The 10707-nt window shown below is 49.1% G+C and overlaps 2 protein-coding genes across 4 annotated transcripts in view; both read left to right on the top strand.

Annotated features, from left to right (window-relative positions):
* Positions 1-275: 275 nt before the first annotated feature.
* On the top strand, positions 276-5887 carry clk4b (CDC-like kinase 4b). 3 transcript variants are annotated; one of them, XM_077732195.1, is made up of 13 exons: positions 276-497; positions 1890-2074; positions 2532-2742; positions 3264-3360; positions 3611-3677; positions 3762-3878; positions 3971-4137; positions 4216-4310; positions 4386-4515; positions 4678-4760; positions 4838-4917; positions 5004-5094; positions 5231-5887. In XM_077732195.1, the coding sequence occupies exons 1-13, from the start codon at positions 291-293 to the stop codon at positions 5396-5398; spliced, it is 1698 nt and encodes a 565-aa protein (XP_077588321.1). In that variant the 5' UTR covers positions 276-290; the 3' UTR covers positions 5399-5887. The 3 variants fall into 3 exon arrangements, with proteins under 3 accessions (XP_077588321.1, XP_077588322.1, XP_077588323.1); XM_077732196.1 differs by lacking the exon at positions 276-497 and adding an exon at positions 1167-1327; XM_077732197.1 differs by lacking the exons at positions 276-497; positions 1890-2074; positions 3264-3360 and having other exon boundaries at positions 2537-2742.
* A 558-nt stretch (positions 5888-6445) lies between these two features.
* col23a1b (collagen type XXIII alpha 1 chain b) overlaps positions 6446-10707 on the top strand; it is a 39811-nt gene continuing 35549 nt past the window's right edge. Inside the window, exons 1-2 of the mRNA XM_077733356.1 lie at positions 6446-7056; positions 7697-7766. Coding sequence (XP_077589482.1) covers positions 6763-7056; positions 7697-7766 — 364 coding nt within the window. The 5' untranslated portion in view covers positions 6446-6762. The remainder of the gene's footprint in view (positions 7057-7696; positions 7767-10707) is intronic.

Genomic DNA, 10707 nt, shown 5'->3' with positions numbered 1-10707 from the left:
CTGCCCTCATCTTTCTGAAGATCGGCTTGGAGAGGTCCATCCAGAACCGCAGAACGTTGCCCTTCTCCGGCATGGGCGCCGTGCTGTACCTGGACGCGAGGCCCATATTGACAGGTAAGGCGAGAGCGATGGGGTACAATACCCCGCCGATGAGGCCGACCAGCCCGCCTCGTATGAGCACGCAAGTGGGACAGTTGAGATCCCCGGACAGCAGCGGACTCGACACCGTGGCGTTGTAAAGGGTGTAAGTCGTCATAAAGGGCAGCACGGCCATCGGCAGACTGGAGGCGATGGACGCCTGTGTGACGTTCAGGGCCCGTCGGTACAGGCTGTTGGCGATCAGACCTGCGAGCCCCCCGGTGCCGCCCAGGTACGCTGGCCCGTACATGAAGAGTTTCTGCTCGAGGTCGGGGAGTTTGTCGAAGTTCTTTGCGAGCGAGTCGGCGATCGTCTCACGGGGACTGGTCTTATCGGCCACGGTTTCCAACATGGTCCAGGTTAGATGAAAACAACCGAACGCGACTGGTACGAGATGGGACGCTCAACGTGACATTTAGATTTCCCCCATTGTCAAACCGGGCGCAGACATATTTACCCACAAGGCAGTGCGGAATGAGACCCAATCAATGTGGCCAATTTTGTTTACAGAGATGCGTAATAGTAGAGTTCGTAAATTTAAAATAATGATTTGGAGGTGTATTGTAGTAAAACAACGACATTGCACTTTTTTTTTTACTAGGGTGTTGTTTTTTGTTGTTGGCCATGCTACGTTTATAATTCCTTATTTTGTTGCGTAAATGTTTATCACGTGACAGACAGTTCAAAAAAGAAAAAGTGCCGTTCAAGCAACGCCCAAGATATGACATACATTATATTAGATATCTTGCGCACGCCGTAAGCCAACGGAGAGGAGAATAAACACTTTGTCATTAGATCTGCTTTACATTATATTCATACTTTAAACATAATCATGTCCTTTTTTAACGCGGGCTTAATCGTGCCTAAGTCAAGCAAAGCACTGATAAATATGCCAAGAAGTCGTGGCGATAATAGCATTTCACTGGAGAAATCCACTCTGGTCTTGTGTTCGTTACAATAGAGCAAATCTCCCGACACAAGATGGCCGCCATCTAGTTGGGCCGCCCATTGCGTACTTTGCACTTCTAACCGTACATATGAGATATCTGAACTCGAAACGGACGGCAAGCTGACACAGCATTCGCCATCTTTGAGAGATATTCGTCGACTGTATTTTGTATTTGTTAGTCGTTTCTCTCTTCATCACCAGTCAATTTAACCACTCTGACATACTATCATTTCATTTGAGGTGAGTTTAATAGTGAATTTGTTGCAATGTGTGGTTTATTTGGGCCAGGGCGTCTTCTTTTTGAAAAGGCTATTTGTAGCCACTTAGCTTTTTCGAACGTAGACAACAATGCCAACGTGGCTGCAGCTTACAAAAGCTAAGCTAACCCTAAATGCTCGATGTATGCTCTTATATGTAGCTGGGAATGTTTTAACTGTAAATTGATTTTAGTGTGGATATGTAGTTACATTTCATTTAAAAAAGGAGTGATTCTTTAATACTTGAATTTAAGCGAGCGCAACGAAAGAAAAAATGACGGCCTTGATTTTGAATTCGAATCGAAAGACCAACTAGAGAAAAACCAAGCGAATTGCTGCCCCAGTTTAACAGTCTTATTAAAATACGGTGCCCACACTTTACAACATATTTACGGTTTACTGCCCTAAATGTCAACATTAATGAGCAGTAATTATGCTAAGGCCCGCCCTTGTCAGTGCGCACACACGCCGGGCAGCTCTGCTAGTTTGGGCAGACTTTTTGTGACCATTCCCACTCGATGTGCCTGTCTTCCATGTTGCTCTAGATGCGTCATTCCACGCGGGGAAATTTTTCGTGTGAATTCCTTGACGAGTACCGCTGGGAAGAAAGAATGGAGTACCGCTGGGAAGAAAGAATGGATTATCGCAAACGCAAAGCTCGGGACTCGCACAGCAGCGAACGAGAAAACAAGTACAGAAGAGCTAACCGACACCACAAGACAAGTGAAGGGTAATTTATACTTTTTTTATATTATGATTTAACGTTTGTCAATGGCTCCCTTGTTATTCATGCTTTTCTTACAATAGGCGTATGTAAATAAAATGCGACTAGCTACCTATGTAATATATATATCACCCCCCCCCCCCCCCCCAATAAAAAAATGTATCTAATGCGTATGCATGTGATCGCCTTAAGGTCAAAAGTCACCTATTAAGGCAGCGCCAAGGACGTTTCTTGCAAAGTACACGAAAGTGCTGGCCGCTGAACGCACCATGAAGGAATGACTGTACTCTATTTCCCTACGTTACTCTGAATATTGTTTCCCATTCCAATGGGTTTTTAATTTACACCAACAATAGTAATACATGACCCACTAAAATGTATCAGCGTGACAGTCCTAGCGAGTAGCTAACGAGCCCTGGACTTGCAGTATTAAAGTGGCTTTGATCTTGGGCCCATCTTTTAGTTTCTTCCTGGAGAACCGAAGTCTGAACCACAGCGTGGACTCCAGAGGCAGGGAGACGCAGTGGGAACGCAGTTTGGACGCGGCGGCGTCGGCGGAGGACAGCCGCGACTACTCCTTCAAGGGGCGAGATCGAGACTGGCACCATTACAGCAAGTCTTCGGGACGCAGCCGAGACAGGCGGCGCAGGCGCTCCCGTCGAAGGTCCATCTCGGTACGAGCAACCTTTCTTTCTCTTTTCTACTCGTCTTGTACCACAAATCGTCAAAAGGGTCATTATCACTTTGTTTTGTTTCTTTTTTAAACCTTAGCTCTTATGCAAATAGCCAAAAACAATTGATGGTAATATATAAAGGTGTAACGGTTTAGAAAACATCTAACATGAGCGCTGTTCTGAAATGTACTACATATGAATGACACTACAAAGAGTTTTTTTTTCTTTTCTTTTTTAAATTGCACTTATGAGAACGTCTCATCTGAAAATCTTGTTGCCATGTTTTTCTTCTGTAACGCACACTATGTGGTGGCTGGCGCCCAATTTCTCGCTGGGGCTGAATTTGAATTCGCTGCTCCGTCCGATCGCCTGGCGGTGTTACCGAACGGGCCCAATCTATCCACCCCTACACACCCCCTCGGCCTGGTTGAATGAATGACGATGTCGCGTTGCGATGGCCCGGTGCCGGCTGACCGATGGGTTATTGATGTGATGGCGGATTGCGGCCGTTGGGGACGCAGAGGAGGAGCCACCGCCGCAGGAAAAGATCCCGGAGTGTTGAGGATGATGACGAGGGTCACCTCATCTATCACAATGGAGACACGCTGAAAGCCAGATGTATAGAACATATACCTTTTTTTCTCCCTACTGTTGACATTTTTTTCCTTTCACACTCTTGTCTGGTCTTCATTTTCTAAATGTTAAAACAGACAAAATCAATAGACCTTTTTTTGCGCTAGACGTACTTGGCTCTGCTACTTCTCGCGTAACTTTAAGCATTCCATTTTACGACACGTAGAATCTTAGTGGTGAACGTTTGGAGCAGCCATGCTTTCCTTCCTAACGTGGCTTCTCTTATTTTGTGTAGATGAGATTGTGTGTACTCTTGGAGAGGGTGCCTTTGGAAAGGTGGTCGAGTGCCTCGATGGCCACAAGTAAGTGGGATTTTATTAGAGCGTCCGTCCTCCTCCGCCGCCGCCGTCACCGCCCCTCAAGCCCCGCCCGCTCTCTCTCCTCAGTAACGGCGCTCGAGTGGCGTTGAAGATCATAAAAAATATTGACCGCTACCGTGACGCGGCAAAGTCCGAGGTGGCTGTACTGGAACACCTCAAGTCGCTGGACTCTCAGGGCAAATAGTGAGATTGGGGCCCACCGCCTTCCACGCGCCCGCCCCTCCGCCCGCCGTCTCCGTCCCTACGTCTCAACCTCCCGCTTTCTCTCCCCGCAGCGCCTGCGTTCACATGCTGGACTGGTTTGACTACCACGGCCACATCTGCATCGCCTTCGAGCTGCTGGGCCTCAGCACCTACGATTTCCTCAAGGAGAACAACTTTGTTCCTCTGCCCGTGGAGCATATTCGCAAAATGGCCTACCAGATCATCCGCGCCGTCCGATGTGAGTCCCCGAGACCGCGAGTGACGCCCACATTACGCCCGCTTTGACGCCCGCCGCCTTCTGCTTGCTCCCTTGCAGTTCTGCACAAAAACAAGCTGACTCACACCGACCTGAAGCCAGAAAACATCCTCTTCATCAATTCCGAATACGATCTGGATTACAATCCCGCCAAGGTAAACGCCCGGCCGGCGTCGTACGTGGGATGGTCGGCGCGCTTTTTGCCAGACTTGGCCCGTTGTCGTCCCTAGAAGCGAGATGAGCGCACGCTGAGGAGAGCCGACGTCAAGCTAGTGGATTTTGGAAACGCCACGTACGAGCACGAGCATCACACCTCGGTGGTCTCCACGCGCCATTACCGCGCCCCCGAAGTCATTTTAGGTGGGTTTTGTGCCAAGTGCCACGTCGTCGTCGTCGTCTGCCTTTCTTTTCGAATGGATGAGTCGACGTCTATGGCACCGACCGGTCGGTCCAACCGGATTGGGGGTCTAGTGCCCCAAACGCCAGTCGCTAAGTTGGACCTGTCGGATTTTGTCTTTTGAGATCTTGGCTGGGATCACTCGTGTGACGTTTGGAGCGTGGGCTGCATCCTCATCGAATACTACCTGGGCTCCACTCTTTTCCAGGTGCGTGCGTGCTTTTCAAAAGGGGGGTGTGCCACTTTCCTAGCGTTTATGCTCCACATTTTCTTTTGAACGTGCAGACTCACGACAGCAAGGAACACCTGGCCATGATGGAGCGTGTCCTGGGCCCCATTCCTTCAAGCCTCCTCCAGAAAACCAGGTCAGTTTTTGGGATGGGACGCAAGTCCATCAACGTGCATTCCTTTCAATTGTGCCGACTGTTTCCCAAACTCTGAATTGGTACAGGAAACAGCGGTATCTCCACCGCAACAAGCTGGACTGGGACGTGGACAGCTCCGGTGGACGATACGTCCGAAAACACTGCAAACCGCTCAGGGTGAGAATGAAAACTTCTCGGCATCTTCCGGGTTGCAAAAATGTTTGCCAAAGGCTCTTTGTCTTTTGTTACTTTAAAAAAAAGAGCTTTCCCTTCCCCTCACCGAGACTCTAACCGTATATTCTAACTTGTGTAGCGTTACATGGTGTCGCAAAGTGACAGCCATCGGCAGCTTTTCGACCTCCTGGAGAAGCTGATGGAGTACGACCCGGCCAAGCGCATCACGTTGGACAAGGCGCTCCGTCACCCCTTTTTTGCCTGCTACCAGGAGGGCGCGAGTGGCAGTTCCAGCAAAAAGCACTGAGCCGGCCGGCCGGCCGCTCCAACGCGGTGCTCCATTCCGGCCGGCCTCACTCTCCGGGAGAGGTGAAGCGACGCTCTCATGACTGTATCAGTCTTTTTTTACACGTCCTCAAGCCAATCACATTGCATTCATCTGATCCAATCAATCCCCAACCTTAGTCTAATTATTTTTCAATTGAACAATTGATTGCTCATTTTGTTTCCCTCTCGTCATCCAAACGAAATATTTTGTCATTGTACAGCTCATTATTTGCAGTGTTTGTCAAAAAAAAAAACAATCTCGGCAGCACTGTATTGTATCAAGCTTTGAGGTTGGGAATATTTGTATTGTACGTAGAATCGATATTTGCCTTTATTTTTGTTGTTGCTCTTTTCTCGATAAAATGCCAATCCAGCTAACACTTTTGTCTTCGACGAGAGGGAGGGAACCAATGACTCTCTGTTGACATGGGAGCTAAAATGTGGAGAATAAATTTTTCATTCAATTTGCCACCATGCTCGTTCATTCCATACCTGAATGGGTCATCTTTACAACGTCAATTCCAGCTAACTACTGGCATCGGGCCGGTGACGCCCCGAATCGGAGACTGGCCTATCGCAGGACAATCATTCACCGATAGCTGGGGGCAATTCAATGTTCAACCGGCCTACTTGGCATGTTTTTGCTACGTGGGTAGAAATTGGAGTACCATGAACAAAAATGAGCTGTGATCAAACCTTCGAGCGCAGAACTACCGGGGCAGTGCGCTAACCGCTGGGCTGCCGCCTACATAAGTTAAAAGTGCATGACTGTCATTAAAATAATTGGGACTTTTTCTACTTTGAATGTGTAGAAATGACAACATAGGGCGCATATTTCAACTCTGAATAACGCCAACGAAGAATGACATTTAGCAATACGAACTACTACTATTTGTGGTTGCCGAGCCGTCTTGGCTGGATGCGGTTACCTGTCTCATACGGAAGGCGGCGCTAGGGATTCCGCCCCATGCTCTTCCCACCCAATCAGTTGTCAATCGGCATCACTGGTGGGCGGGGTGGGCGTGGGCGGTCTTAGTGTACGTACGAGTAGTACGTTCAACTTTTGATGAGAGCAAACAATTGCAAGTGCGCCAGCGGCGTTTGCGGAAGACGCGATGCGCCCTGTTCCCCCGCGTGAACCAAGCACCGCCTGAGCTGTTTTGGGATCCGAAGCGCGAGCAAGCACCTCTTAGCAGCCAGCCAGCCCGAGCCGGTCCGGTCGGATCATGTCAATGTGTCATCACACGGCTCACTTTTAGGAGAAGGGAACACGTGCGAGAAGCTTCACCCCAGCGCCGTTTACCCCTTGGAGAAGTCCGCCTCTTGCTCGAGTGGAAATTCAGCATGGATCCCATGCGCGACTCCGTCGGAGACCAGACCAATTCGTCCGCCGCCGCCTGCCAGTGTGCATCCAAGCCCGGGGCGCACCGGTGGTCTCCCGGACTGCCCCTGGTCGCCTGCGTCGTCGTGTCCCTGAGCTCCATGGCCGTGTGTGTGCTCGTCAGCCTCAAGACCTTGCACTTGGAGCAGAGGCTGAAGATGGAAACGGAGCGAGTGCCCGACCAAGGGACCTTCCTCAACGACGACGGGAGCCTGGTTCCCCAGTTCAGTGCCTCCCTGGGGAGATTTGTGGAAGAGGTAAGTTGGCCTGCTTGCCTGCCTGCTTTTTGCCTGCTTTTTGCCTTCTTTTACCTGCTTGCCTGCCTGCTTTTTGCCTGCTTTTTGCCTGCTTTTTGCCTGCTTTTTTCCTGCTTTTACCTGCTTGCCTGCCTGCCTGCCTGCCTGCCTGCTTCGCTTGCTCGCTCCGACACTCACATCGAGACCGTTGCACACGTTTGTCATTTTGCTTTGTCTATCATGTGTAGTTCATTTGGAATGAAACATGTTATTCAGTTCAAAATAACTTCAAGTGAATGAAAAAAAGGCATTCAACTGAAGTGTAAAATATCAAGTAAGTCCTTGACATACCTGTCAACATGTACGTACGTTTTCCCGTCTTTTAGACGGTTTTTTTTTGAAATCATTTTAAATGAATTCAAAGAACTGGATCAAAAGCCCTAAATAGTCCCTTTTTAAAGATTCAAAGCAATGTTTATTTGAGCTTTTGTCTTCTTAGTATTGGGAAATGTCTTTGAATCATGTTTTCTATTTCCAATGGAAACAAAATATTGAATTTGATCCTAAAACACAAAGTAGGTAGGCACTCATGCAAAAGGGTCCTTTTTTGGATTGTATTTTTCCTTGATTTTTATGTTTATTTTTTATTTATTTTTTGCAGAAAGTCATGGTGCTGATGCCCAAAATCCGACCGGCGAGAGACGTTGGACAAGAATGCGCCTGCCCTCCAGGTCGGTCCCGGCTCACGCCAACGCACACTCGGACGTTTGTGACCACGCTTTTGGCCCTGGGAATTTGTGGCCTTTTGTTTGGGGACGGAGCCTCCCAGTATTTCGCGTCAGTTTTTATTGTGAACCCGGCCGGTTGATGCTCACTTGAGCCCATTTGGCTCTTTAAGGGCAGAGTGTGAGCGACGCTATTTTATTCCCCCTTATTTCCTTCCAGAGTGAAAGTGCATTCAAGTCTGAATTCCCCAAGCCTGTCAGAAATTGAACAAAACGTTAGACGTGCGTCCTGTTTAGTGTGGGGGACGGGGGGGGGGGGGGGGGTCGTTTATAATGAAACCGTGCAATGGCAAGTTAATGTTGGTTAGTGAGTGAAAACATAAAAATGCAAATGGATCATTTTTTTTGTAAAGCCCCATCTTTCTGGCCCGATTCCGATCCCGTGCAAATTGACGCCGTCGGGCCCCGATTTCCCATGGTGGACGTCGCTTGTCCCGTCGTGTTTTGTTGGGTCGTAGCGGGGTTGCCAAATGGCCCGTGGACACGCGACGCTTTCAAGTCTGAACAATTAGATTGCCCAATCCAGCACGCTTGCAATTTGTGTCGGCTTGTTTGCTTACTCCGCCACGAGCTATTTGCGTGGGTCCTCGCGTTTTTAAAAAAAAAAAAAATGTTTTAGCTTTGTCAGGCTCACAGGTGGAGGATATTAAAAGAAGAATGTCGCTTGCGCACGTGGCCGTGAAAGGAAGTCAAATTTGCGGCTGCATAGGAGAGAGCCTCCTCTTTCTCTAGTAGTGGATGGTACCATTTGAAACTCCGAGCTCAGCTCAAAGGCATTTGCCACATCCACCGGCGGCATTTACTTGCGCGGCTTTGGCCTCCGACATCAGGGGGCTCACCTTTCGGCTTGTATCAACAGGCGGGGCCAACAGGGGGCGGCGTTCCGGCTTCCTTTTTTGTTTCAATGATGAATGACGCTTTGGGCCAAGTTGAATGATTGTATTTGAATGAAAATCAAGAAGTGTAGTGGTGGTACCTCAAATGACGTATAGAAACAAGAAGAAAAAGAGATCAAAGCATTCCGATGAATAAGAAATGCAAAGACAACTTCAGCAGCTCTACCACCAAAAGTCCCCCAAACAATCAACAGACAACTGATATGTTTTCAGGAGATGTTTGATTGCATTTGACCTTTCGTACGTTGGCTTGTTTTCGGTGACTTGGATTGTTTTTGGTGACTCGGATTGTTTTCGGTGACTCGGATTGTTTTCGGTGACTCGGATTGTTTTCGGTGACTCGGATTGTTTCCGTAGCTTTGCCGTGGAGGCTTTTGTGTGTAGAAGCATTTGTAGGTAGAGCGGCACCACCGGTCAGTGGAAGTTGGGGATGGCCTCGGGACGTCTCTCGTGTCCTCTCGGGCCAAAGTGACTCTTTTCCACTGGCGCATAGAACCCGCTAGAAGTCATCGGGCAGGGCAATCAGTCTGGCACTTGGAAACTTCAGGTGTTTGCCATTAGCGCACGCACGCACTGGCTCACGCACTGGCTCACGCACACATTGGCTACTTGTACACAAACAGCCCGCTCCAGTCCAGCCCAATTACAACCACATGGGTCTGGTTCGTATACGCGCCCCGTGCGAAGAGTGTATTGTCATCGCGGCCATTTGCTCTTAAAGACTCTTTAAGGGCTCTAATTGGGCTGGAGAAGGCGTGGGGCGGGCGGGCGGGCTTATTTCGCTTGCCTTGACTCGAGTGGCTCTCGGGTGGGCACACGGCCAAATGGAAAGTGGCGGGCGGGCGGGCGGGCGGCTTTAAAACTTGCTTGTCTGCGAGTGTACTTCACGCGCCACTCCAATCATGCCTTGGACAAAGCGCTGTCCGTCCGGATTGTCTCCGGCTCAAAGTTGCGCTCTCTTTTCGTAGTTTGCCATTCGAGTGTTGTTTTTTTCTCTCTCACTTCGATGCCTAACAGCTTGTTTTTAACGCTATAGTTATCCGGAAAATGCTTTAAAAAAAGGTTGTTAAAGGGACCATCAAGTCTGTGATTTCTAGGCTTCCAAAACATTTGGCCTGGGAGGAGCGAATGAAACCAAGTAGTTTCCATCACAAAATGGCTTTTAATCCCAAGCTAGTAAGACAAACGCCACCCTTTTCAGCATTCCAATTCCCTTCTCAAAGTCCCCTTTTTTTGTGTCAAAAGTTGTGATAGCATTCTGAGGCTAGCGCCTAGCCTATAGAAACCTACTTACTGTGTGGTTGCAAATTGAAGCACAATGGACTGCGATATTGATCTTGTTTTGGAATGAAGAAGATATGAATGATATGGAGAGGGTCCTTTTGGCAATCTCTGGAGTAAATGTGACGATACGTGCTCCAAGTGTTTGGTGTTAGTAGGCACGGGGCCACGGGGTCGGACCCCCGGCCGGGCGCCCAGATCTATTTCCATCAGATAAGAGCTCATTAACACATTGAACGGCAACACACACACACACACACAGCTCCCAGATAAGAATGTTTGTGTGTATTTGTATAATGGCCGGGGCATGTTCATGTCAAGGTTCCTTGACACTCCACATAAGAAAAGAAGATTAAGTTTCTCGGCCACTTTTCTTTTTCTCTTGCGGGAGGGGGTAGGGGGGGGCTCCCCGCGCCGGCTGCGTGACGGCGGATTAGCCGCACGCAACGTTAGCGTTGGTTCACCTCGGAGGTCCACGCAAGCGGGATAAACGCCGTGGAGCACCCCACCCCAGCTTGTGGGGGCGGGTTACAGAGACCTTTGATGGGCGTCTACATTGCCTCTCTTTTGCATTTTAAAAGCCGTCACAATAGCACCAGTAAACGGAGCAATGGTATCGGGCTTGACATTGGCGCGGTTATGGTGTCCAAGCTAATTGTCGCCAGGCATGTACCGTAGAAGTCGCGCCCGAGTAGAAGTTGCAGCACTCC

This window comes from Stigmatopora nigra, chromosome 14, assembly GCF_051989575.1.
Source record: "Stigmatopora nigra isolate UIUO_SnigA chromosome 14, RoL_Snig_1.1, whole genome shotgun sequence".
Taxonomy (NCBI): domain Eukaryota; kingdom Metazoa; phylum Chordata; class Actinopteri; order Syngnathiformes; family Syngnathidae; genus Stigmatopora; species Stigmatopora nigra.
Note: the sequence above shows the minus strand (reverse complement) of the source record. Positions and strands in the feature narration are given on the sequence as shown.